Source organism: Camarhynchus parvulus, chromosome 8, assembly GCF_901933205.1.
Source record: "Camarhynchus parvulus chromosome 8, STF_HiC, whole genome shotgun sequence".
In the NCBI taxonomy this organism is placed as follows: domain Eukaryota; kingdom Metazoa; phylum Chordata; class Aves; order Passeriformes; family Thraupidae; genus Camarhynchus; species Camarhynchus parvulus.
Window position 1 is genome coordinate 10,237,817 of NC_044578.1, and position 26,215 is coordinate 10,264,031.

A 26,215-nucleotide genomic window follows, 5' to 3' on the forward strand; every position below is an offset into this window, starting at 1 on the left:
AGCCCACTCACCGATAGTGAACATGACGGTGTCAGCAAGCTGCACGTTGCTGATGCTGATCCGGGGAATGAGGCCGATCAGCCCGGGCACCACGTCAGAGTAGTTTACATCGATGGTCTCAGCAATGGACTGGAAGCCATAGAGCAAGGCCTCTGTGTGCTGCCAGAGTGGGAGAGGCACTGTCAGAGCTGTGCATTGATCCCTGATGCCCAACCCTGCCCCAGCTCCAGGCACCAGCTCAGCACCCCCCCGAATAGCTGAAGAGGGCGATCCCTCAGCAGAACTAAGGACAGGGAGGCAGAAAACCTATTCCTCTCCACAGCAGACCCCAGAGAGACTGTTTGTGTGCTGGCAAGGTGCTCATGCTCCTCACCTGTGTCACGTCCCTTTGCTTTCAATGCCCCACTGAGGGTGAGCACAGGTAGCTGTCAGCCCCGGGTCCCCTTGCTCACCTGCCACGTGGACGGCTGCTCTGTGTTGGTCAGGAGACGTCCCAATTTGTCATAGAGGCTGCTCAGGAGCTCAGCACCCAGCATCTCATACACATACATCAGTGTGTCAGAGATGTCCACCCTGCAGAGAATACGGGTGTCTCCAAACACTGTCCCCAGCCCATGCAGAGAGCTCCACGTGTGGACACATCACTTTCTCTCCAGGGCACAGGCACTGCTCATACAAGCACACTGTCCCAACCAATGGAGTGATCCTATGGCCTCTCTTGGGCAGGGTAACTGGTGCTGTGCCAAAATTTTGCCAAATGAGCCAAACCAGCTCATTTTCACATTTACCACCACAGCCAAAACAGCTCTTGATGGAAGGAATCTCCTCTGTGTCCCTCCTTGGCTCATCATACATCACTCACTCTCCAGGGTGGCAGAATGCTGCCCCTGCATCCTCACCTGCCTGACAAGCAAATCACAATCTCCCACTTGTACCTGTATATCCGAAACTGCTCCTTCTCATCCGAAGACCAGAAGCCGTACTCCTCATCGGAGGGGAACTGGGCTTTGTGCAGCAGCACATCCACCAGCTGGAAGTACACAGGCCTGTAGACCTGCTGGTACACTGCCTGCTTGTCTGGCTCAAAGGAGAGGATATCATCCTGGAGGCAGGAGGAGGAGTAAACACATCAGGTGTTGCAGGGAAAGGCAAACAGAGCAAACATGCCTGCTGCATAGGGGACTCGGGCACATCTCCCAGGGCTGGTGGGACCTGTCATACCTTGGAAGGCTGCATTTCCAGCTCCCTAAGATTCACTTGATGCTGTGCCCTTCTGCAGTGGCAGTGTTATCTGGAGGCAAGATGCCAGAAGCCCCAGAAGCTGGGCAGACCCTCAGACAGCATCGTCATAGGGGGTGGCAGTGTCCTGCCATGTCCTATCCTTGGGAGCACCCCTACACCAGAAGCATGTGTGCCTCAGATTGCTGTGAGAGAGCTGACTGAGCACAGCCCCCTCCTGCATGCACCTGTAATCTCAGACCCATCTGGAGAAGCAGCAAGAGGTCGTGGGAGCCTCAGCCTGGCCTCGTGCAGCAGAGGAGCTGCTGGCACGGCACTGACTTCGCTCCCCTCCCTGCCCACGCTCAGCCACACCACTGGATTGCAGAGGAATGGAGCTGAGGGATGAAAGGGAGCTAAAAATAGAGCACCGTGTGGCAGGGCTGCTCTGCTGATCCAGGGAACACTGACCATGGGAGAGGGACCCCACACTGGGCAGCCACTAGAGCCATGCTCTCATTCTTGTGTGCTGCAGGAATGCAGCAAAGAGCTAAACAACCAGGTCTGCCACTGGGAAGAAAATAATTAACATGAAATTTTAATTAGTTTTGTTAATGAAGCCCTTTAAGGATGGCTCACACTTCTAAAGAGGACTGGTGGCAGAAAGAGCCAGCCACAGGGCCAGCATTTCCTAGGTACGTGCCCTGCCCTAACTGCAAGTGCAGGGCAAGGAGTGGGGACATCAGAAATCCCTGGGACCAATTAAACTCAGGCCAGACCCCAGTCCCCATGCAGTGGTGCCTCTGGGCCTGCCTGGTGGCAGGCTGTCCACAACAGTCACTGACCTGCAGCGTGTACCAGAAGGTGAGGGTCAAGGAGCTGGTGGTTTCGTTGACAGGGTAGTGTCCAGGGATGCCAGTGCAGAACATAATCATGTTGACCAGGGCCAGGAAACTCTGCCAGTGCTCCACCTGGTCCAGGAGGGCTCTGGGAAGCAGAGAGCACGGTCAGAGTTTCCAGCTCCTCTGCCCTGACACATCACTGGGTGCAGGACAGGTGTTGGACAAGAGCAGGCTGCTCCAAGCTCAGTCCCCCTCCTGGGGAGCACCCTGAGCACTCACCGGGAGTGGTTCTCCCCCAGGGCCACGGCGATGCGGCAGATCCCGTGCGACGTCTCCATGTCCCCGCTCTGCACTGCCTGGCGCAGCTGCTCCTGCAGCCCCAGCACGGGCGGGATCAGCTTCAGGAGGGTGTTCACGTACCTGCAAGCACAGCCTGAGTCAGTGCCAGGCATCACCTCCCTGGCATGGGCTGCCTGCCATGCCATCCACCCCTCCTGATGCTCTCCCAGGGCTCCTGCCCAGCTCTGCCTATTGAAGGCTGCTTTGTGCAATGGGATGCATGCAGGAGCCCTTACTGCTCACGTGAACTCTCCTTGCAGCCTGTGGCATTAGGACAAAAGCTGCAGCCTGAGCACGGCTGCAGCAGAGCCTCTGCAAGTGAACTGCTGAGCCAGTGGCCATCAGCTCTCAGCAAACCCCCCTGCACCATGGTGTGGACCCCTGCCTCTACCGACCCACAGCTGCCAGCAGGGCTGCCAGCACCTCCGACTGTCAGTGCCACAAGCAGCTCTGGGTGAGCTGTGCCTGTGCCCAGAACAGGAGCAGAACGGCAGTGAGGGCAGACCTGTGGCCTCTTCTCACCATGCCCTCAGATTAGCACAGTCAGTCCAAGCTGCCAGTGGGAAACCAGGCAACTCTCCAGCATGGGCACATCCAGACTGTGCCCCATGTCTGGGCTGGACGGGGCAGCCACCACTGGGGAGTCCCACCCAGGGACAGTGCAGGCCCCTGGCACATCCCGGGCTGCCACAGGCCAGCAGCACTGCTCTCCCACATCCCATCCCGCACGTCAGCCTCCCCTCCGCTGCCTGGAAGGGATGGTAACCAAGGCAACGAGAAGGAGGCAGCCAAGGTGAAAGGCAGCCCAGGGCCCCCGGAGAGAGGCCGTGCTGGAGGCTGATGAGCAGCCTGCCTTTTCCCTGCCATTTCCCTGCCCGCCCAGGCGTGTTATCTGCAGCCACAGCCTGTGCTCTCTGCCCGCCCCCTACACGCAGGTGCGGGGCTGAGGATGCTTGGAGTGGGAGGCATACATGATTCCAGCTCTCTTGTGCCCACCCTGGGGAAGAGATGTGAGTGCTGACACCAGGACAGCCACATATCCACCCTGGAGTGGCAGGGTGGCTTTTGCTATGGATGATTTCAGAGAGAACAAAGCCATTGGTGCCACCAGTGCAGGGACAGAGTTGCACTGGTGGTGGCAGCTTTCCTTCAGGGTCAGCAAGACAAAACAGAGGAAACAAGGTGTCTACAATCCCAGCTGTCGTCCCAGCATTCCCTCTGTGCTGCTGGGGGTCACCCTCCTCTCTCCCTCTCCCCCAGAGAAAATCACACAGCAAAGGGTTTATTTTTGCATAAACCATTTCCAAGCCTCTGATGCCCTGTGAGTTATGCATGTGGCACCATGGGAACAATGTGATGATGGAGAATTTGGAAATTCAATAGCTCCTCTCCCTGGGAACCAATGCTGCATGCAGGGTAGGCCCAAGAGAACCAGGGCAGTGCCCAGACAAAAGCCACAGGGAACCTTCCACTGCTCCAGTGTAAGCCAAAGCCTTCCTTCCTCCACAGCACTGCGTTCACATTACCCTAGGGAGGTTTTTATGGCTTTGCCATTTTTATGACTTTTTCTGACAAGGATTCTGCTTCTGCCAGTTACCTTGAAATACTCACAGTGCCTGGACCTGAACTGATCCTCCGGAATCCCTGGACAGCCAACAGAGATAACCACCTAGATTTGCTTCCATGCTGCAATCCCATATTATTGAAGATTTCTAGGAAATGTTGGGTGAACCACATCTCCTGAGTACCACCCTGCTCTGCTAACTGGTCTGTAGTCATAAGGGCATCCTGGATGCAAGGATCCCTAGCCAGGAGGGAGATGCTTGCTCTAGAGGAGTTGTTTTAACCAGTCACCCAAGACCTGCAGTCAAGTCAGCCAGGGCTGAGCTGCTCTATTCCATATCCAGGAGCATGGAGCCTCAGGTCACTCCACCCGGTCAGTGCTGCTTTCCAGCCCAAGGGACCAGCTGATGCCACATCCCTGAGCAGGTGCAGAGCGTGCCCCAGGAGGTGCTGCCAGCCACCACTTCCCACCCCCTGCACCACTGTCAGGCAGAAGACAAAACCATCCCAGCTCAGAAGAGCCCCTGGATGCCCAGCTTATTTCCAGCAGCCAAAACCTGTGAATGCCTGAGAAAGAGCATATGAACATGGCAGCCACATGGTGACTCCTGCCCATGCAGTTCCCTGCAGTGATCTGTCTTAGCCTTCCTGAGCAAGATTTGCTGCTTTCAAGACTTTGTCTGGTCCCTTCTCAAAGCCCAGGGAACTGCAGCATTTGCAGCTCCCTCTGTGGGACCAGCACTTGCTCTTGCTCTTCCCACAACCCTCTGCAAACTGCACCAGTGCGGGGACAACCTGGAGAGGGAAGATATGGGCATATGGGACAATCTCATCCTTCCTGATCCAAAATCTGAACCACATCTTGATGAGATAATAACCCAATCTTATTAAAAGCCTGTTTCTAATGAAGCTCTTGGAAAACTCAAGTGAAATTCCTCTTCAAAAACTCAGCACCAGGTGCCAAGACCAGAAAGACATGGCAGGCAAGACACCAGGCAATTCCCTACGGTCACTTGCAGCCCTGCCAGGTCCACCACTGTAGCAACACCCTGCTGCTTTCAGAGAGGAGACTCAGTGTCCAACATCCACACTCTGTAATTCCCACGTGGGCAAACATCAAAGGAGGTCCCTACCCCACTCTGATGCTACTCACTGCCCTACAGGAAGGCCAAGTGGCCAAATGTCACACATCGGCTCTCCCCTTGCAGCACGTGCTGCCAAGCTCTCTGACCCATTTAGCTGAGGGGATAATCCTAAATGAGATGGAAAATACAGCCCAAGCCTCTCCTCTGCAAATGACATACAGCATCTCCATTCCTCCCCTCCCGCAACTCAGGAGCATCCTACCACCTTCAAGAGCAGAGGTGTGCTCAGAGATGCCCCAGTTCCAGCTCCTGGCCAGACTCCAAGGTTTCTTCTCAGGAATGCCATGTCCTAAGAGAGGAGCAGCATCAAGACTCCAGCAACACACAGCACATCCCCTTCTCTGGGTTCACAGGGCTCCCACCCACCTGGCAGGTACAGAGATCAAACACTTTGCACCTACACATCTCTGGTGCATCATTTCTAGTAACACCTCAGAGGCAGGAAACCACTCACTGCTCCTTGCAAGCAGGGAAACTGGAGCTGCCAGCACAAGTGACTAACCCAAGAGTGCAGCACCAGGGCCACGTGGACACAGGTGCTGCAGCAGGAGAGCTGCCTCGCAAGGTGGTGCTCCCCTGGGAAGATCACTGACAAACTATCTAACCCTCAAAGTCAGAGGCCAAGCTCATGAGCCACTAGACTCCTGCTGGCAGCAGAAGCACACCTGCATGATCACCTCTGCAGACACGTCAGTGAAAACAGCTGGGAGGGAGCAAAGGGGGAAAGACACAGTGTAAAAAACACTCAGGGAACACCCATGGCAAAGTGGTGAGACCCAAGACTGACCCTCTCATGCAGCAATACCCTAATAAGCTCTGGAGAGGACCATGCCAGCAGCCCAGTGCCAAGAATGCTCCGAGCCTGCAGCCAAGGGCCTTGCAGGAACAAAGGCAAGAAACCAAGGAGCAAGACAGCAGCTGAAAAGCAGCAGGGATCTCCCAGACTATCAACATAAGAGACAGAAAGGTCAGGAGACTCCCTGGGGGCTCTGGGAAAGAGCTGGATCCACTCTGGCTGAGTGACAAAGCCAGAGGGGTGGGACAGCTGGCGCTAGGGGAAGCAGGAGGAAGAACACATTATAGTGGACACAAGAAACAAAGGGGAGGAGAGCACCCACCAGGGCTGGGAAGCAGCCGACACCACACGCCGCCTGGCAGGGCACCCCGTGACAATGCCACTGCTGTCCCCACATGCCAGGGCAGGAGCTGCACCAGGCTCACACACTGCACAGCCTTTCAGGCCAGCTGCCTGCCTGTCCTGGCCACTGCCCACATGCCTACAGACAGGAGGGTGCTCTGCATGGCTGATCATGCCTCCAGGAAGAAGGATGGAAAACAAATATTGAAGATTCTGTAAGGGAGCAGCCAGCATGGCAGGTCTGAATGGGGACAAAAACTGCATGACAGGGTCAGCACAGAAGCAGAGAGGAAACTCCACTGTCAGTTACACCTCTCCACAATTCACTTTGAAAGGTCAACAGAAAACTCAGCCCTTAATGCAATCAAAGAGCAGCACTGCAGGCCTAGGCTTCTACACAAAGATATGGAATCACAGCCAAGGGACTTCTGAGACTCAAGGGAAATGGAAAGCAGGAAGACAGAGTCCAACATTTCAGAAGTGCAGGTGACCTTCTCACACCTTCTCACTTTCTGCCCCAGACCTGCTACAAGGGTCTGAGCTGGTCCACAGGCTTTGCCAGGCACAAGAAGAAATAGCTTCTGACCACCTTCTAAACACTAGCAAACAAGGCAACGCCTCATCCCATCCAGCAACACATTAAAATCCTTCTGGGTCCCTTTGTGCACCAGGATTTGCAGTCCACAGATGCAACTCCTTATCATTGAAAAGGACAGCCCCAGGCTGCCCTAGAGCTGGGGAAGGTGCAGGCTGCCCCTGCCCTTAAGCAAGGGGAGGACCAGGGCTCACAACTGCAGTGGCAGCATCATTCCCATGGCTGGGGAGGGTCGGAGCCTGCGCGACGTGCAGCCATGCACAGCGATGCACAGGGCATGCACAGTGGCAGCAGCTCAGCTCAGCCTTCAAGGAAACCCTCCTCTTCAGGGGAAGGTTGCTAAGCAGCCAGGAAGGGATGTGGCCACAGGAACTGGAGATGTACTGTCCCTTCTGCAGGCATTGGTCCCAAGAGCTGACAGAGCTCAGGCAGTGCAGCCAAGCAGACAGCTTGGAGCCCCACAGCACAGCCCCAGCAGGAGCAGTTCAGCTGCTCCCAGGGCAGCCATGGCCACAGACAAAGGATGAGTCCTTGGCTGGCACAAGCTGTTGGAGCCAAAAGGAGGGGAAAAATGACAGATCTGGTTTTATTATCTCTGCATTTAATCAGCTCCTTGGCTGGACCAGCAGCACAAGGCAGAGGAAGGTCTCTGAACTCCTGCTGGCAGGAGTCAGGCAGTTGCTCTCTAGCTGGCTGCTGCAGCACCTGACATGAGGAGCCAGAAGCATGCATCCTCATCTGCCTCAGAGGCCAGCGTGGACATGGGCTGCAGCTGCCAAGACTTTATGGTCCCTACAAGTCAACCATAGTGCAAAGCCTTCCAGGACCAACCATGAGAAACCAACAGCCTCCAACTGCTTTTGATACTCTCCCACTTTCAAACCTTGCCATCATTACCTTCAGAGCCAACAACAGCTAGAAAAAAAGCCTGAGATTTTTCCCTCCCACCCCGTTTCCCTGCTGATGCCCAGGAGCACCAGCCTGCAGCACACAGGAGAAGCTGCCCTTACCTCTGGGCATCGGGCTGGGAAATGGCATTGACCACAGCCTCCACCGCTGTGTCAAAGAGCTCTGGGTCCTGCAGAGAGGTGAAAGCTGCTTGGATGAGGTTCTCGCAGTCCATCAGCGGGATCTCCAGCTGAACCCAGCTGGAGAAGCACTTCAGCACCTTCTGCTTGATGAAACCTGGGGAGTCCTGCTGCTGCAGCAGCTGCTCCAGCAAAGGGAAGACGGAGCCGCACTCCTGCGCCAGGACGCTGCGCACCTGGCCCTTGCGGTACTGGGGGAGGCGGCTGGTCTGGAACTCCTCGGGCAGCACTGTCAGCAGCTCCAGCAGCGCCAGGCACCGCGCCCGCCCATCCACGTTGGAGTCCTCGGCCTGGAACATGCGCACCATGTCTGCCACGGCGCAGGGCCAGGCCTCTGGCATCATGCTGAGCGCCAGGGAGGCCAGCGCCACGCACAGCCGCGTCAGCACGATCTTGGAGCCGCTGGCAAAGCGCGTGATGTGGGTGAAGAGCTGAGACTTGAGGCTCTCATACTGGTCGGCCGGGATGTCGTTCCAGTAGCGGGAGATTTTAATGTGGAGAGCGCTGGCACCAAAGTACTGGATCTCAGGCACCTTGTCCATGTGGAGAAGCAGCCAGCTGAAGTGCCATGCCTGGGGGGACACCTGTGCCTGCATCAGCCATTTCTGAGCCAAGTTCTTGTTCTCGATGTTTGGGTCATAATACAGCTGATGGAGAGCCTGGAAGAGAGAGGGAAGCACCCTAGAGCAGCTGAGGAGCACCACTGCGGCCTGTCCTGCCTGGGAAAGGCTTACCAGGAAGGCTCACTAGGATGGAGCCCAGTGCCCAGGCTGCCCTGCACAGCCCCCCTCCCCAGGGCAGCCCATGTTAGCTGGCCTCCCTCTTCCCATTCTCAGTGAAGTGAGAGTGATCTGGCAGCACGAGAGGACCTGCAAAGCATCCTTCCCCTCCTCTCATGCTTCACTCTAGAAATGTCTTTTCTTTAGTAATTTCCCATCTTCACCTTCATACATGCAAAATCTGCCTGCTTCCCTGCTAATGTGCCATCACTGGGGTGGGCACGGGACCCTCCTTCCACATGAGGACTGTAAGGGACATGGCTGACCAGCACTCCTGCCTTCCACTCACACCTGCTCTCTGAAGGGTGCTGTGGTCCACAGCTTGCATCCATGAGCCCATGGAATGCAAGAGCCACTGCAGATCTTTGTCTGTCAGGTTATGCAGAGTCCTGAAAATCCACAGTCGCTAAGTTTGGGGATTAATCTCTCCATTAAGTGCCTTCAAAATATTCCCAAACCCACCCAGTTACAGCTGAACCAAGAGAGCTGGCATCCAGCCCTGTCTCTGCCACTGCTTTCTGCAACATCCAGTGCTGCTTAGTCCATCTCTCCATATAGAGAAGGGAAACATCACTTACCTGCTCCTGCAGCTTTGTGAGATCTAGCTACTGCTTTGCATAGCTCAGATCCACATGAACAGCTTCACACAGGCTATAAGGCTTTATTTGCAGAGGAATATTATAGAGATATGAACCCCAACCTCAATTAGCTACTTATCCTGAGTGGGTACAGCCAGCAACCAGTGATGTCCTCACACAAGGAGGGGAAGAATAACTATCCCTTGCCTGAACTCCATCTTCCAGCAGTGAGGATTTCTGCCTGGCACAGCACATTTCATTTCAAATTGCTGACTGCACACGCCAGGAGCAAGGAAAATCCATGGCACCTGTCGGGCAATCAGGCACCCATCACACTCCACCAGCAAATCAGAGGATGGCTGCAGCAGGTGCAGAGGATTTTTCTGTGTCCCCACCCTGGCTCCAGGTCTCAAATAGCCTCCTCCCCCCCCTCCCCACAAAAAAATCTATGAAATTCTTGTGGTTCTTGTACCCAGGAGAGGATTTAAACCCTATTTTTAAGCATGCAGAACTGGCAGCTTGGGGCACAGGAACGAGCTTCCCAAGCAAGCACTTGTGCCTCCTGCTGCTTCCCAGTGTGAGACCGAGGAGCAGGACAATATGGCAGGGACTTTACAGAGTCGGCATAGCCTGGGCCATGATTTGAATCGCTGCTGTTCAAGACTTTGTGACGGGGGAAAATGAGGATAACCTCTTTGTAAGAAAGATCTTTGTGAGAAAGAGGTTATGAAGTACATTGTAGGTGATGGAGTCAGCCAACATGGGCTGCAGAGGGACAGCGTCTGACCCACTAAAACACCTACCCTGACACAGAAAAGGTTAACCCTACATAAGCAGGACATGGCAGAGAGAAATCTGTCCCAACAGAGCAAGCCAAGGGGAGACCATGAGCTCTCAGTAGTTAGCCAAACCTTTGCTCTGTTCCCAGTTATCTTGGACTTGGATGCAGGAAGCATCACTCAGCTGGGGCAGAGGTAAGCACTGTAATCTCCTCCAAACAAAGCAACAATTTACTTCACTATAGAGCAGCAGCTGCAGATGTGCTAAAAGCTCAGCCACTCCTGGGGGTAGGAACCCGGCTCCTACCCCTACTGTTGTGCTAAGGACTGAGTCATCCTGCAGCAGGGCTGGAGCTGGAGCTCCCAACCATTACCAGCTCAGACTCTTGCTCCCATCAGAGCTTGCTGCTTATTTTTCTTCCCAAATAAATCTCACTTGAGATTCCCAGAATGGTGACAGCCCACTCTTTCTCTTCCCTCTTGCTGGGCACTGTCACAAGGTGAAACGAGCAGTGCCCTCTGCATGCTCCCTAGCCCAGCATCCTTCCCCACTTCTTCCCAGCCTCTATTCTTACATCTTCATGCACTTCCTAATGAATTTATTTCTTCTATTTTGAATGGTGCTACTGCTTAGAAAATTGTGGGGAGAAAAATCCCTATGCATCTTATATTACAAGGCACAATGTGTACACAGGAGCTCCAATCTCTAAACCTGCACAAGATTTGTAAAACACAAACCTCACCATGTGTGCAGGATGGACCTGGCCCACAGCATTGGGTTCCTGACCCACAAACTCCCCAGCTGCTCACCTGTGCTGGCCACAGAGCTGCTGCATGCCAGTCTCACATCAGGGAAAGTGCCAGGCAAAGCATGGCACTGTGCACCCTCCAGGCACACCACAGTGAGCCCCAGGAGCAATGCACCTGCAGGGCAAGACTTGCACAGCACCACGAGTGACTGGGACCGTGGCAGGGCAGCAGAGCAGGGGTTGGCAAACATAGTCTGCCTGCTGGGAAGCAGCTGAGGGCTCATCCTCCTCTGGCTGGGGCTGCCAGTGCTGCCGGCTAAGGCCTGATCCTGCCAACAGGATCTGCTTCAAGCCAGCAGCCTCTGGTGCTGCCATGTGATCATCCAGCTGAATGGAGAGGAGCAAGCAACCAGGAAAAGCCCAACATGAAGCTGAGGTGCAAGGAGGTGCACACAGACATCCTGCACCCACACCTCCAGCACACACACCTCCAGCACACACACATCCTGCACACAGCTGCAGCACACACACCTCCAGCACACAGCCCTGTCAGAGACTCCAGCAGTGGCTATACTAAAAAATCCCAGCTGCTGCATTGTAACAATGGCAAAGAGGGAGCACTGTCAGAGCTGGTCCTCTCAAAACTTGTGCTAGGGACGCGTTACTACCTCTGCATTAAGAGCAACAGTGAGCAGTAGGGTTGCAAGACCCCTTCCCAGGCAGGGCCAGCTTTCCAGATATGTGGACAGCTCTTCCATCACCATGATCCCAGCACCTTGCCTGCATCCCTCACATTGCACCCTGTGCAGCATCCCCACCATCACCAGTGAGCTCTCTGGAGAGGCGTCCATGCCCAGCAACACCAGCTCAGAGCCCCGCTCCTCCTGCTCTTCCTGCAGGAGTCCCTGGGGAGGTCTCCAGCAAAGGTCCCCAAGGACATGCTGCAGCCTCCACCATGGGTGAGAAGGTGAGTAGTAAGATGAAAAAATCTACCAACTACACAAAGCAATTCAGAGGATGGAAGTAGAGTTAATGCTGAGAGTTCATGCTACAAGCTGTTGGAAATCAGATGAATATTCTGGAAAAAAGCATCCACTCACTATCTCAGCCCCCTTTTGCAAGCATCCTGACTGGGAGGAGATCAGTTGTGGTGGCTCCTGAAAAAAGCATGGCTGTTCCTGCCTGCCTGCAGGACACCAGGTGGAAAGGAAAGGCAGCATGTGCCCCAGGGCTACCAGCAGCACACCCCATCCAGTACTCTGCACAACATGGGAGACCCTTCCAGAGGACCTCCAAGGCTAGGCATAAATACTGGGACCATCCTGAGCTCAAAGCAGCAGAAGAAGCCCCTGGGAGCAGACAAGGCTCTCTCCCTGGCCTACCATGCACATCAGCTGAGTACCATCCTCTGCTGGGAGCATGGGGCAGGGGACTAAAAGACCCCATGCCCTGCAGGAGGGCACGTGAGCACCCAGCACGCTCCTCCTCAGTGAGGAGACACCACCCTCATGCCAGACCAGGCACCGGCATCGGCTGCTGCTGGACTTTAGTCTGAGCCCTCTGGCCAGCACCCTGGGGCCATTAGGAAGCACTGGAGATGACAAGGGGAACTCATTAGTGCCAAGAGGGAGAAGCAGAAGGCATGAAATCGGGTGACATCTAACAGGGAGGCTTTGTGCATTCCAATTGGAATGGGTGGCTGACACCAGACCTGCCTTCTCCGCAATTAGACCCGTAATGTGAGAGCTGGTAAACAGCCTGGCTGTCAGCTATGCCCTTTGGCCGGGGAAGGAGCCTTCTCCAACATCAGCTCTGCTTGGCTGAAAATAATTCTAGCTTATTATGATGGCTCTTCCCTGCTCTAAAAAGCTGTGACCAAAGCTTCAGTCAGGCTTTAGTCGCTGGAGAAACATCAGCCCCTCAAGTAAGCTGCTCTGGTGCAGGGCAGCCTGCCCAAAAGACAGGGGTCAGAGGTCCCATGCTGGTTCCTTGTCAGGTGGAATGGGAGCAGTCCAAGGAGAGTAACAGGCAAGCAGAGGTATCTGATCTTAGGCTGCATCCAGGCAAAGCAAGAGCAGAGGATCTGCTACAAGCCCAGTGCCCCCAGCTCTCACCCTTCAGAGCTTCTGCAGGGAGCCCAGTGCCAGCAGGCTGTGTCCCTCACTGCACTGCGTAAATACATTACCATGGGGTACCCTGCAGAGAGGTGCTGTGTCCATGCCATTATGGGGTGACAAGACGAGCCCCAGACACGTGGCTCTGACCCCAGAGCAGGAGCGTGCTGCCTCCTGTTCTTGGGGGCTCCGTGGGGAGACAGCTGCCCTCCAAGGGCCAGCCTGCTCGAGCACACAGAGCTGACAGCAGGTACAGCTCTGAGCGAGGTCTGCATCGCAGCTGGGGAAACAGAAAGCTGCAAAACATATTCCTGCTCTGCTCCTCGCAGCGTGCCCACAGCCACGGCATGGCGGGGGCAGCGGTGGCCACGGCCCCTGGGCGCCCCCAGCTCCTTGCAGCAGGACCCCCGGGATGTCCCCGCTGCCGTCTCTCGCTGTCCTTTCTACTTGAACGCACTCGCAGCGTCAGAGCTCCAGGCCTGCAGCAGCAGCACAGCCATTACCCCGGCTCTGCCAAGCGAAGAGAACATCATCCCTGCCTCCCCTGCCTGCAGCAGCTGGCCCCCCCGGCCCCAGTGGGGCAGGCTCAGCAGCCGGCACCCCGGGAAGGCGGCAGCCTGCCCACAATAGCAAATGGATGCGAAATAAAGCTGGGTCTGTGCCGCCAGGAACGCTGCTCCTGTTCAAGGACCCACATTTTGCCAGCAGCCCAAAAGAAAAGGGTTTTTCTCCCCTCTCCTAATAAAAGATGCTACCACTCTGAAGCCCCTCTTTGAGCCCAGCTTGCCCACACCAAGTCCTTGGCTGTCCAGAAGAGGCTGCAGCCTTGACACAGCTCAGCAGCTTTGGCATCACTCGCACTGCTTCACTGCCATCAGTCCTCTGCAGAGCACGAGGTGGTCCCCAGCAGGGACAGGGGCTGTGGGACACATGTGCATTCCCAGCCAGAGTGGGCAGGGGCCTGAAAATGCAAAGGGTGAGCAGGACCAGAGAGAAACTCTGGAGATGCAAAGCCCAGGATGAGTTACAAGGGTGAGCCAAACACCCCTGTCCACTATCCCTTCTTTCTACCCAACACTTCCATGATGGAGTACACAGGCAATTTGAGAGGGGAATTTCTGCTGGAGTCCACGCACAAATCCCATCCATTCCTGCACCATAATACATCACAGCTGAGATGAGGCACCAGTGATGGTCCTTGTGGAGCTCAGACCAGCACTGGACAACAAGATGCTGCCCTCTCATCCCATCACCACCACACCACAGGAAGGAGCCATGTGTTCAGCCAAGGTTGGCTCTGGCTGGAATCTGCTTCTGCAAGAACATTTGCTTAAACATGTAACAAGGTGACTCCCTGCTTCCCTCAGTTCTGGAGGAATCTCTCCTCCTAAGGCCCCCAGCTTACCATCCCCAGTGTGGCTGCCACACCTCACACACGCAGGCTGCCTCTAAGGCCCCAGTGGTCAATCCACTACCAGACAGAGGATGCCATTCCCTCACCCTCGAGTATTTGTAATTCTCTTGATCAGGTTTCTGAAGACAGGCAATAGCCTTCCAAAGAAACCAGATGCACTTGATTTCTCCTCCCCATCCTCCTGGGCAGAAGGCAGCCCCAGCAGCTGCCACATCCCCGAGGCTCAGCATCTCGGAGGAGCAGTGATCAAAGCCATCCCTCTCCCATTGCGGGAGGCTCCGGATGTCAGCTCCATGACACCCCGCCTACCCATCCTGCCAGAGAGACTCCGTGCATTCATCAGGCATCTCCAGAGAGGCACACGGCAATCTGGAAGGCCCAGAGATGCCAGACCGCTAATGTGCTAGGGAAAAGACGTCAGTGAATATTACAAACACCCCAGAGGATCAGAGGCAGGACAAGGGAGGAAAGACCTGGAAGAAATTAGACAAAAAAAGAGGGCGAGAGCCTGCACTTGGGAAATTCATGGAGGAATGGCACTGTCTTTTCTCTTATTTCAGAAAGGGCGATACTGCTGAAGCAGATTCAACTGCACTAAGAACATGTGAAGAGGGTCTTGCATTCTTCCTCTCCTGTCCAATACTGCAGTACTAAGTGCTGAGGGAAACCAAGATTGCAGGGCACAAGTCCTGCCTGTGCACTGCTCCTCTGAGATGGACAGAGCAGCCTGGACTAAACATCTGCAATCCATCTTCATCATCACCCCAGCACCAGGCTGTTAGTCACACCAGGGACAGCTCCTGGGCACACAAAAGCACACGCAGGTCACAAACCAGATTGCACCACTTAGGTAGTGAAAGGTTGAGCATTCTCACAGCCTGAAGCCCTTGACTTTCCCAGCCTTCCCCATCCTCCAACCCCTTCAAACACAGCAACAGGGCCCCACTCAGCAGCAGATGCAGGGGAAGCAGAGCCAGTCCAGAGCTGCCGGACTCCCAGCACAGCATGGCCATGCCGGCCAGCTCTAGCTGTGCTGAAGCCAGAGCAGCATCTAGGTCAGGCTCAGAAGAAAACAAAAAGCAGACAAGCAGCCCTCAGCTAGGACTGGGGGATGCTGACACAGTAACCCTATCAAAACAGCTCAGCCCCAGTGCAGCCAGCCTCCTTTCCTGTGCCACGGGAGAGCTCCCTATGGAAAAACAAATACAGGGAGCAACTTTCAGATGGCTCCTGAAGTGCAGCACCTGAACCTGGCACCTGTCCACAGGCTTTTAGACCTGTCAGCTGCACCCTCTTGCCTCCCTGAAACCACTGTTCACAGCTGGAGGTGTCTCCCTCTGGCACTGGTTACACATAAACACAGCAATGATCCTTTTCAGCTGCACAGGCACCCCAGAGCCCTGCAAACCCCCACTGCATAATAAACAACAGTAGGGGTACAAAAGGATTTTCCAGGGACAGAATCTTCTCCATGAAAACCATCAGAAGAGTGTGACAGGCACAGTCTCACAAGAAGACTTCCACTGCAGGCAACCTGGAAAGGCTTCAGCCCTCTGATTTATGAGATAACCAGCTCCTCATGCTGTTCCTAACCCCAGGACTCATCACTGACTGACTCAGAGTGGAGTCAAACCCTGACTTAAATCAGTATTCAGTATTATTAATAGAGCCATGCACAAAACCTGGCAGGTGGAAGAACCCAGGCCAGTAGGAGCATCACTCATCTGCCAGCATCAGCACTGACAAAGCGGCTCTACCCACCTGCCTCCCACCAACCCTGCTCCCAGCAAAGCCCATCTTTCCTTCACTTTGTACCCCACAGACCTGCCTGGAAAAGACTGACACAGGAAGGCTCTAAGCTGCTGAACCTCTGTGTTTTTTTCTGATCCCACCCCATGCTTCTTCCCCTGTTCAGGGACTGTGCTGCTGCCCCCCACCAGCAGCTCAGAGCCCCACTGCAGTCCACAGCTGCACCTTCAGAGGACACCACTGAGATGGCAAAGCCTGCAGAGATCAGGAGAGGCAGAGGCAGGCTGGGGGAGGGGAGATGAAGCATCCTGGAGGGCATCTCTGCCTCCTCCCAGGCACTGGGAGACTAAATCCCGAGCAGCTTGGCAAGGACGAGCTGCCTCTCGGCACAGCCGCACCTCACGCAGCCGGTGCCGGGTGCCCCCCACCCTGGCACTGCCCACCCTTCCGGGGCAAGTGTGCGCCTCATTGTTGGTGCAAACAAAGGAGCGGTTTGTGCCTGATGAAAAGAAAGCGAGTCAGAGGCAAAATCATCCAGCAGCCCTGGATGGATGCAGATTAAGCTGCAGAAGGTTGCATGAACGTAGCATTTTCCAGACATTGGTTAATCCCCCGGCTGTGCTCTGTCTCCATCTCCCTGGGAGAGGTGGGCTGTGTCTCACCTGCAGCAACAAAGGCAACCAGCACCCAGTGACAAACCTGACATCCCCGACCTGACATCTCCTGTGAGGCCAGGCAACCTACTGGGGAGGGACAGGTGTGAAAAGCTTTCAGAAATGGGTTAGTGGTGGGCTCGGCAGGGCTGCACTAACCATTGGACACGAGAGGTCTTTTCCAAGCTAAATGATTCCATGATTCTATGTGCCCACCAGCACGCCCATGAGTACTGCTTTGGCAAGGATCTCAGTCTATTCTTATAGAGGAAAAATGAGGACACTGGGATTCCCACTAACTGTCTGAGGACCAAGCTATGGATGTCTGCTGGATGTCTGGCTACAGGATAAGTGGAAGAGTGATGCACTTGCTGTTTGCCCTTCAGGGATGCATCCTCTGCTGCCCTGCCCCCATCACCTCCAAGGTGACTAAGGGGAGGTTTTTGCCCAGATGCCCTCCCGGGTATGCTCACTGAGGTGCCCTGTTTAGTCTCTGTGAAGAACCCCAGGTCCCACATCAGCTGCTCAGAGCTCATCCCAACAGCAGTGTGATGCCAGCAGGCCTTGGTTTGCCGTGGCTATTCCCTGGACCCCAGATTTCAGCAATCAGCCTCACTCCTGTTGCCCTGCAGATACTTTGAAAGACCTTGAGCTTCAGCAGGAGCAAAGGAGCTGGATCCTGGTTTAGAAAGGTATCAGCGGGCCATCCACACGCTGAAGGCTTTTCCCAACCGTAATACCCAATAATGCCCAGCACCTGGCAGAAGTTCCTTCCTTCCTTGCCTAATGGAGACACCGATAATGGGCTTCACATTGATGCAGCTGGTTCAGCAGCCAGGACCAGACCCGTGGGCTCTCCCTGCCCAGCGCTGCAGCTGGCGACCTAGAGGACGCCAGTCAGAAATACAACCCCTCTCTCCTGCTCCCATTCCTGCCACATCATTTTCCCTCCCGGGCTGCCCCGGCGGCTCGCCGTCCAGCCCCGTGTCCGGAGCCCAGCAGCGGCAGGGCGGGCGGGCACAGGGGACGCCGCCCGCCGCCCTCGCCGGGCCCGGCACCGCCGAGCAGGTGCCCCCCCGCCCCCGAGCCGCATCGCCCGCAGCGCCGCGGCACCGTCAGCGTCCCGCCGCCGGTCCCCCCGCCCCGCCACGGCCACCGGCGGGCCGGCGGCGTTCGCTCACCTTCTCCACGTTCTCCACGGTGAAGTCGAGGCCCTGCGGCGGCGGCGCCTCCGCCCTCCGCTCCATGGCTGCGGCGGCGCTCAGGAGGCGGCGGCGGGCGGGCGACGGCGGCGGCGCACGGGCAGCCGCATCGCGGCGGGACCCGCCTCCCGCCCCGACGGGGGCGGCGGCACCGGGGCGGCGCGGCTCGGCGCGGCGGTCGGGCCGGGAGGCGTCCGCGGGACTCCCCGAGCAGCCCCGGCGCCCCGCTCCGCTTCTCCGCGGCCCCGCCTCGCCTCTCCCCGCGGCCCCGCAGGCGCGGCCGGGCAGCCAGGACCTGCCGCAGCGCCGCGCCGCACGCCGGGAGCGGTAGTCCCGGCCCAGGCGCGTCCCCTGCCGGGCACCGCGCACCGGCACCGCGCACCGGCACCGCTCCTCTGCGCGGGGCGGGCAGCGCCGGCCGGAGCCGCCCGCAGCACCGCTCCGCACCCTCCCGCTGCCACCTCAGGGACACCCCCGTCCCCATCACGGGCACACGCAGGGGTTGGACGCGCAGCCCATCGCTTTATTGCTACAGGAAAAGGCGACTGTACAAAAATAGAGTTTATCCCTCAAATTTTACAAATAATAGAAAAAGGGTGCGGGGTGCACGGGGCGCTGCCCAGGGCTTCAGTGCAGCGCTGGGGTTAAATTACACCCGGCCGCTGGGGACCCAAAGTCATAAATAGGAGCTGCCGCTCGAGAACAATAAATAAATAATTTAGAGTAATAAATAGTTTAGTGCCACAGCACCACGGAGCAGCGCGGGGACCCTGCCACCACCCTGGGAACCAGGCAGGGGTGGGGGTGCCAATGGGTGTCTAGGAACGAACACCCTGCAGAACACTAGGGTCTACTGCTGGTCCGGGTGCAGACCCCCCACTCCACTCTGGTGCAAATTGGCCCCACTGCATCCCTGCCCTCAGGGACACCCCTCCCCTGCACCACTGACCCCAGGGTGCCCGAGGGGACAGGGAGGTTTTGCCCCCTCTGAAGCCTGGGTGATACTTGGCCCCTGGAGCACAGGTGCAGGGGTGCTGCTGATGGACACTGGGCTGGCAGACCCTTGGGAGTGGTGGGGATGGTCCATACTCTCTTCAGCTCATCTCCCAGGGCTGAGCCAGGACCCCACGTAGCCGCTGGCACCAGCTGCTTGGCACTGAGCAGGAGCGGGCTTGGCCACCCACACCCGAGTCATGACTCCATCTCACCTCGGTTCTTTGTGGCCACGTAACAGCAGGGGCACCAGCCTCTGCCAAACCCTTGTTCTGAGCCACAGTGCCACCGCATGTGGCAAGCTGGAGTCTGTCGGCATGTGTCGAGCTGGGGCCAAGCCAGCGGCCCCCTCCTCAGCCAATACAGCTGCACTCAGCTGCTGAGAGCTTCTCCACCGTCTGCCATGTGTTCTCCACATCCATGAAGGAGACAGCCTCATAGCGGGTGGGTCGGCAGCAGGGGTGGCTGAGGACGCGCTCCTGTGGCCCCGGGGCGATGAGCTGCTGCCGCAGCAGGCTGCCCAGCGTCAGGTCGTAGTTGCTGCGTGCCCGGTGGCAGGACCCGCTGCAGTACTTGAAGAGCACGATCTCGTCCGAGTTGAAGCCCAGGCCCAGGTCACGCACCTTCACCATCAGGTTGCGGATGTGGCAGTTGCGCCCGCGGGTGCGCCGTGGGGATTTCCCCCCCGCCTTTTTGGCTTTGCTGGCACCTGGCGGTGAGCGCTCAGCACGCAGCAGCAGGTCCTCCGCCAGCTCTGCGGTGCCTGGGCTACCTGTTGTCGCGTTGTCCCCTGCACATGGAGGAAATGGTGCTGTCATGACCTCTCCTCCACCCACTGCCCTCCTTCTGAGCCTGCTGGTCCCCGCTGTGACCTACGGATCCCTCCTGATCACCCACCATGGCATTGGCTGGTGCCTGAGAGATTGTGCAGGTGGGAAGATACTTCCAGCCAAGAATCTTCTCATCTTCTCATTTCTAGGGCTCTGCCACATGCCCAGCATGAAGCTCAGGGCCCCATGTGCTGAGATCCCCTCCGCCCAGCCCCAAAGTGCAGCCACAGCCCCACATGGGCTGGGGGTCCCCACAGGAGCTCCCAATCTGCCCAAGCCCCACACATGGAACTGCCATTCCCAGGCTGGGGGCCTGTCCCAAAACGCACCGTACAGCTGGCTCCAGGCAGCAGCAAGGGGTGCCTCCACAGCATCCTCCGCAGACAGGCTGGCAGTGGCTGTGCCCCGGGGCGTGGGGGCTGCGTCCAGCGTCTCGTTGCAGTGTGGCATTCGCAGGGTGCCTGTGGCCAGCCCAGCCAGCAGTGACAGGATGGCAAAGAACCCCCACAGTGTCCCCTCCTGCAACGAATCACAGCACAGCAGCGTCAGCCCCAAACAGGGTTCATTCCCCACACCGGGAATGAGGCTCCATGAGCTAGGGATGGGTGGGGATGGGGTCATGTAGTCCTGGCCATGGCAGCCAGACAGACCTGGGCTCACCTTGGGCTGCAGGTGCGTGGCAGGTCCTGCAGGCCTTCGCTCTGCTGGCCCCTGTCGCTGGTCCATGCTAGCTGCAAGTACAGAGGCTGGGGTCAGTGCCCGCACAGGGTAGGTATGAAGCTGGCTGGCTGGGAGTTGGCACATGCCTCCCTGCTCTGGCCAAGCCTGCCACCCCCTCCCTCGCCCCCCAGAACCTCACAACACCTCCTGCACCCCATTCATGGCCCACCCTTATCCCTCTCCTCTCCTGGCACAGCCAGGCATCCTCACCACACTGAACACCCCTTCCAAGAGATTGGGCAGCTTGGGCAACCCAGCCTTTGCAGAGCACATCTCTTCAGGGGCCATGCAGCCATGTCCTCGTGTGAACAGCCTGGGATGCCAGGCTGGGCTGTGAGGCAGTGGCTAGGGCTGGAGTGCTGCGTGGGGGGGCCCTTTCCCATGGCCCTTCCCTGGGAATGTTTTTCTTGCTCACAGTGGGAGCCTGACCTTGGAAACTCCAAATCCATTAGCACAGGGTCCTTGGGTGCAGCCACCCCTTGGCCCTGTGCTGGCTCCCCAGGCTGCTGCCTGCGCCAAGCTGGGACACACACCCCCCGAGCAGCCTGGATGAGTGGGACTGCAAGGGGCAGGATGCTCAGGCAGGTCCTGTGGGGACACAGCACGGTACAGAGCACCACGCTGGGCTCACTGTAGTCATTCACCCCAACACCACAGCTTGGCATCCACTGCCCTAACACGCAGAAAGGCACTGCATCCCCACTGTGCATGGTCCCTGAGAAGCAGCAAGCACAGTCTCGGGGGAGTGATGTTTCCCAGGAGGTGCCGCAGCAACTCCCGTTTGCAGCCACATCTTTGCCTCCTTCCCCAGCTCCCACCTGCAGTGCAGGGATGCCCCAGTGTCCAAAGCTAGGATACCCTGGCTTTGAAGGGCTTTAGAAGTGGTTCCAAAAGGGGTTGCAGTTTCCTTGTCCCATCTGCTGCATATCCTGTCTCTCGAGGGGACTGTCCCCTTGGAGCTTAGTGACATTCTGCATTCAAGAGTTCCTCAATCCCCTCTACGACTTTGGCTTTGTCCCAGCATGTCCCAGTTGCTTCCATGGCAAAGGAAGCAATAAGGGATGGAGACCTGCTGAGGAGAGCACTCCTGACCCAAAAAAAGGTGAAAGCACATGCCTGGGCACTGCTGGGACAAGAAGAAAACATAATTTCTCCCAGTCTCTCTAGCATCTCAGGGGATGGTCCCCAAGTCCCAGTTGTGGAATCTGATGCCACCCTGCACTGGCCACACTGTGACACGGGTCTGTAGTGGGCGCTGCCAGGCCTATGTGTCCCCTCCAGGGGCCGTGCACCCGGCGGGATGTGCTCCCGGTCCGGCAGGGCTCGCACTGCCCCCCGGCCGCACCAGCCGCCACAGCCTGGGCAAACACAGCCCACGCTGCCCTTCGCTCCCGTGCTGGCCCGTGGCCCCACGCCAGCCGCTGCCGCCAGGTCATGGATTTCCCAGGCCGGAGGGGCCGGGCAAGGGTCCCTGCGCCCTGCTGGAAAGGGACAGACTCCCCTGTCCCCGCTTCCGCGGCGAGGAACCAGCCCTGCTGCGGCCCCTCGGCTCCAGCATCCCGGGACGGGACGGGCCGGGCCGGGCCGGGCCGGATCAGCCGGTGCAATTCAGGCTTCTCCCGTCCGGCGGCAGCACGGCCCCGGACTCTGCAGCGGCAGCGCTGCCGGCGGGGGCGCCGAACGAGGGCAGCCTCCCTTCGCCACCGGGAGCCCCAGCGCCGAAGTGACGGACGAACACAAGCAGAGCCTCCTCAGACTCGGGGCCCCGTCCACGGGGCAGCTCCTTGAGCGCGCAGGACCGCAGCCCACGCTGGCCCCGCTCGGCATCTGCTTTCGTCCAGCGCGGGCAGGGCTGAGCCCAGCTCCCGGGCACCCCACGGCGGTGCCAGACCTGCACACCCCACAGCAGACCCCCATGTCCTGTACGGGGAAATCTGGCTGGATCTCCCGCAGACACGGCTGCCAGAGCCCTGCCGGGCGATTCATAGACACAGGAGGGATTTTTCCCAGGGTCGGAACCGAGCTCATCCATGTGAGCACCTGTCTGGACCCCCGCCACGTGTGTCCCCCGCCCGGAGCTAAACAACAACAATTGTTGGTGCAATCCCTGAGCAGGCCACCTTACGCTCACTCGTGCGGAGCCCGGCTCCCCCCGCTGCCCGCCCTGTGCACGGGGCGCTGGGGGAGCATGTCCCGGGCTGCCCCAGGCCCCCGGCGGAGGTACAGACACTCGCGAAGCGCATCCGTGCGGGCCCAGCGGGTGCCCCAGGCCCGCGGTGAGTGTCTCGGCTCTCAGGGTAGCTGTGGCAGCCGCGGGCCCCACCTGGAAGCGCGGGGGGATGCCCAGAGACCCCTTCGGACACCTGCGGGCACCGGCGGAGGCCCTGCATCCCTTCGCGCTGACCGTGGTAGAAGTGATGGGGGTCAGAAATCAACCCCGCGTATGAGGACTCGGACACGCGGGACACACGGCAGGGACCAAACTCGGCCCCAACTCAGGGACAGCAGAGCCGGGGAGCACAGGGTACCCCCGCCCCTTGCCTCTCGCCTGCCCACCGCCCGGGGCGCACACCTGTCCGACGTGCCCAACGGGCCGGGCGGGAGCCCAGGGAAGAGGCGGGCGAGTCCGTCCCCGTGCCCCTCGGGCGCCCGCAGCGGGGTGCCGCCTCTCCCCGCCCCGGCAGGGAGCCCCGGCCCCGCCGCGGCCCCCAGCGCTTCCTGCCGCCGGGTCGGGCTCGGCACCCCGGTAGCCGAACGGGGGGGACTTGCCCGGGGGCGGCCCGAGACTCCTCACCGACCCGCGAATATTGCCGGGAGGTGGGCGGCGAAGCGGGTTCCCCTCGTCCCCCCCGTAGTCCCGGTACGAGCCTCCGCCGAGACTCGGGGCCGCCGGCAGGCTGGGGCGGGCGCTGTCGCCCGCCACCCCGGCCCGCACTCACCGTGCCCGCGGTGGGGACCATCCCCCGGGCCGCCGCTGCCCCGCATCGCCTCCGCTCCCCGCCGCCCCCCGCCGCCCGCCGCCGCTGCGCCGGGCGGGGCGCTGGCGGGGCCGGCGCTGCCCCGCCGGCACCGACTCCCGCCGCTGCTCCCGGTGCCGCTCCCGCTGCGTCTCGGGGTGCGGTGGCGGCGGCGTCAGGCGGACGCGCAGTGCGGGACACCGGCGGCTCCATCCCGCTCCCGTCGTCGCTGCCGGTGTCAAATTCCAGCCACCGTCACCTGACCGGCGGGGCGGGCACCGGCACCGGGACCCCGACTCACATTGACACCAGGATACCAACCGGCGCCCCGATCCGCACGTAGTGGCACCGGGATTCTGACCCGCACGGGCGCCTGGACCGCACCGGGATCAGGAGGGCACCGGAATCCCGCCAGCAGCAGGAGCCGCAGCCCAACCCGCTTCAGCACCGGCTCTCGCCGCGATCCGCACCGCCTCCGAGCTCCCGCGGAAACTCGCATCCCGCCGGGAACAGCACCGGGACCCCCGGAGGCACTCGACCCCCGCTACCGCCACCTGCCCGTCGGCCGATCCCCGGGCAGGCGGTCCCGCAGCCTGGACGGACGGACGCCCCGTGATCGGTGCTTCCTGCCCCGACAGCGCGACCACAGCGCAACCCGGACGGACACGCGGACACCCTCGGGAAAGGGTTCAGCCCTTCCCGGAGCGCTCCGGGAACAGAGCCCCGCGGGGAACCCCCTGCACACGTGGGGATCCGGCGGGGATGGGCTGTCGGGCAGGGTCAGGGCTATCCCGGCAGCTCCCGGCAGCGGCGGGGCCGGCCCGCGTCCCAAGCATCCCGAGCTGACTCGGGGCACCGGTGTGCCCGCCGCTCGTGTCCGGCCGCGCCGGAGGAGGAGTCCGGCCTCCCGCCCGCCCGCGCCCCGCGCCACGGTCCTCCTGGGCTGGGCCGCCCGCCACCGGGCTCCTTACCTCTGCCGCCGCCCTGCCTCCCTCCGCCGGGGCCGCCGCTGGCCCCGGGGACATGGGGGCCGGCTGGCGAGTCGAGCCGAGCCCGTGCGAGTCCTTACGTCACCGCCCGGGGCCCTCCGCGTCCATCCCGGGGCTCTCGAGTGCTCCTTGCGAACGTGCCAAATCCCGGGGCCGCCTCCGCTCGGCCCCGCTTCACACGTGCTCCCCTGGCCCGAGCTGATCTCCGGGACGCGCCCCGGGCCAGGCGAGCCCCCCGGGTCCGGCCCTCATGGCTGCGGGCTCCGAGGGCGCCCGGGCGGGCTGTGCGCCCCGCTACGCCGCCGGCCGTGTCACCTGCCCCGGCGGCGCTCCGCCGCCCCGGCGCTGCTCCCCGGGCTTATGCAACTCCCCGGCTGGAGCGGGGCCAGAGGCTCGGTCGCCGGCTGTGCCACGGCCGCACGCCCAGGTCGCCCCGACCCCGGGCCACCCGCGTGGCTTTAACCTCCTTCCCGCCGCCCGGCAGCCCGGGCCCCGCGGTCCCGCGGAAGGGTCGGATGGCCGCTCCTGCGACCACCTGCGGAGCCGCCGCCTCGCCTGCTCTCATCTCCGCGGATTATCCGGCGCGGGGGTGACAACTCCCACGTCCTCCTGCGACATCACCTGCCAGGGAGTGTGCGGGCACAGGCGGCGCCCACTAAGCCGTCCCTGCCGCCGCGAGCAGGGACAGCGGAGGTGGCACGCGGCCCGGAGCTGCTGCTTCACCTGCCCTGGAGCGGCACCATGCGGCCCTGGCTCCCCCCTTTCACCCCCACTCCTGTCGTGGCACAAGCATCTTGACCTAGTCTGTGGCTCTGGGTGGCTCCCTGACTGCCAGTGGCACTGCGTGGGAGCACGGGCTCTGCCGTGGGACTCATGCTCCACAGCCACGGCCTGGAGCTGCTCCCATCTGAGATGGCATTGGAGGCAGTGCCCGTGGATGCCTTGGCCCAGCAGAGTTTCTGAGACCCTGGTGCATCCCTGGGGTAGAGAAACAGACAGGGAACAGGTTCCCCTGTTTGCAGGACTACAGGCTAATGCAGCTGCCTGCTTGGAAAATTTCAACGTGAGTTGCATGTCCTGTTCCAGGTTGCCTGGCTGTCCCCGTGGAGCTGGGTCTGGCCACAGCCTTGCCCATACTAGGGAAGCTGCCCAGGAAGAGAGGGCTGCCAATGCAGGGAAGGGCTGCCTCCCCCACTGAAAACCCTCAGGGCTTAGAGACAGCCTCGGGTGCTGGCTCAGCACAGGGGTTACCCCATCCCCTCCCACCTTGCCTCGGATGGGCAGCTCTTCATGTCCCCAGGACACAGCCGGGAAGTTCTGAGCCTGTGATGCTGGTTGTATGCAGGGGGCTATGCAGGGCATGGCACAGGGTATCCAGGGCACCCATACAGGTGAGCCCACAGTGTCCCCAGTCATGTGGAAGGAGTGGTTGTGCAAAGCCTGGCCTCTGTCCTCTTCCAGGTGTGCCCCCTTCGAGGCTGCTATCCCAGACACCTAGAGGCACTGGCTCCCTCCTCTGCCCTTCCTTCTGGTCTTGGGAGACATAACCCTACCGCTGCTGTCAGCCCCACTAATGTCCCACCAGCAGCACCTCCTCCCTGTCCTCCCACAGCCATGGTGGCAGGGGATGGTATGTCCCAGCTATGAGCCTCAATCCTAGCACTGCTCTCCCCTCTTGGGCTCCCATGAGTACTGGCTCTGCCCTGGGGCGTGCTGGGCATTGCTCAGGCTGCACGGGGTACTGGGATGCAGGGTTCCAGCCCCACAGGTCTCCAGGCAGA

The 26,215-nt window shown here is 59.5% G+C and overlaps 2 protein-coding genes across 3 annotated transcripts in view; both read right to left on the reverse strand.

Annotated features, from left to right (window-relative positions):
* Positions 1 to 18,051, reverse strand: part of IPO13 (importin 13) — a 31,054-nt gene extending 13,003 nt beyond the window's left edge. For both annotated transcript variants that reach the window (XM_030953490.1, XM_030953489.1), the window contains exons 1-7: positions 17,925 to 18,051; positions 7,851 to 8,587; positions 2,340 to 2,480; positions 2,064 to 2,205; positions 936 to 1,102; positions 453 to 573; positions 12 to 159 (exon numbers count right to left, since the gene is read on the reverse strand). In XM_030953490.1, the coding sequence (XP_030809350.1) occupies positions 12 to 159; positions 453 to 573; positions 936 to 1,102; positions 2,064 to 2,205; positions 2,340 to 2,480; positions 7,851 to 8,587; positions 17,925 to 17,990 (1,522 nt within the window). In that variant the 5' untranslated portion in view covers positions 17,991 to 18,051. The remainder of the gene's footprint in view (positions 1 to 11; positions 160 to 452; positions 574 to 935; positions 1,103 to 2,063; positions 2,206 to 2,339; positions 2,481 to 7,850; positions 8,588 to 17,924) is intronic.
* A 1,212-nt stretch (positions 18,052 to 19,263) lies between these two features.
* Positions 19,264 to 24,428, reverse strand: ARTN (artemin). The gene is made up of 4 exons (XM_030953493.1): positions 24,417 to 24,428; positions 20,429 to 20,499; positions 20,098 to 20,287; positions 19,264 to 19,728 (listed from the first exon to the last, which is right to left on the reverse strand). Exons 2-4 carry the CDS (start codon positions 20,492 to 20,494, stop codon positions 19,292 to 19,294), a joined length of 693 nt encoding a protein of 230 aa, XP_030809353.1. The 5' UTR covers positions 20,495 to 20,499; positions 24,417 to 24,428; the 3' UTR covers positions 19,264 to 19,291.
* Positions 24,429 to 26,215: the final 1,787 nt, after the last annotated feature.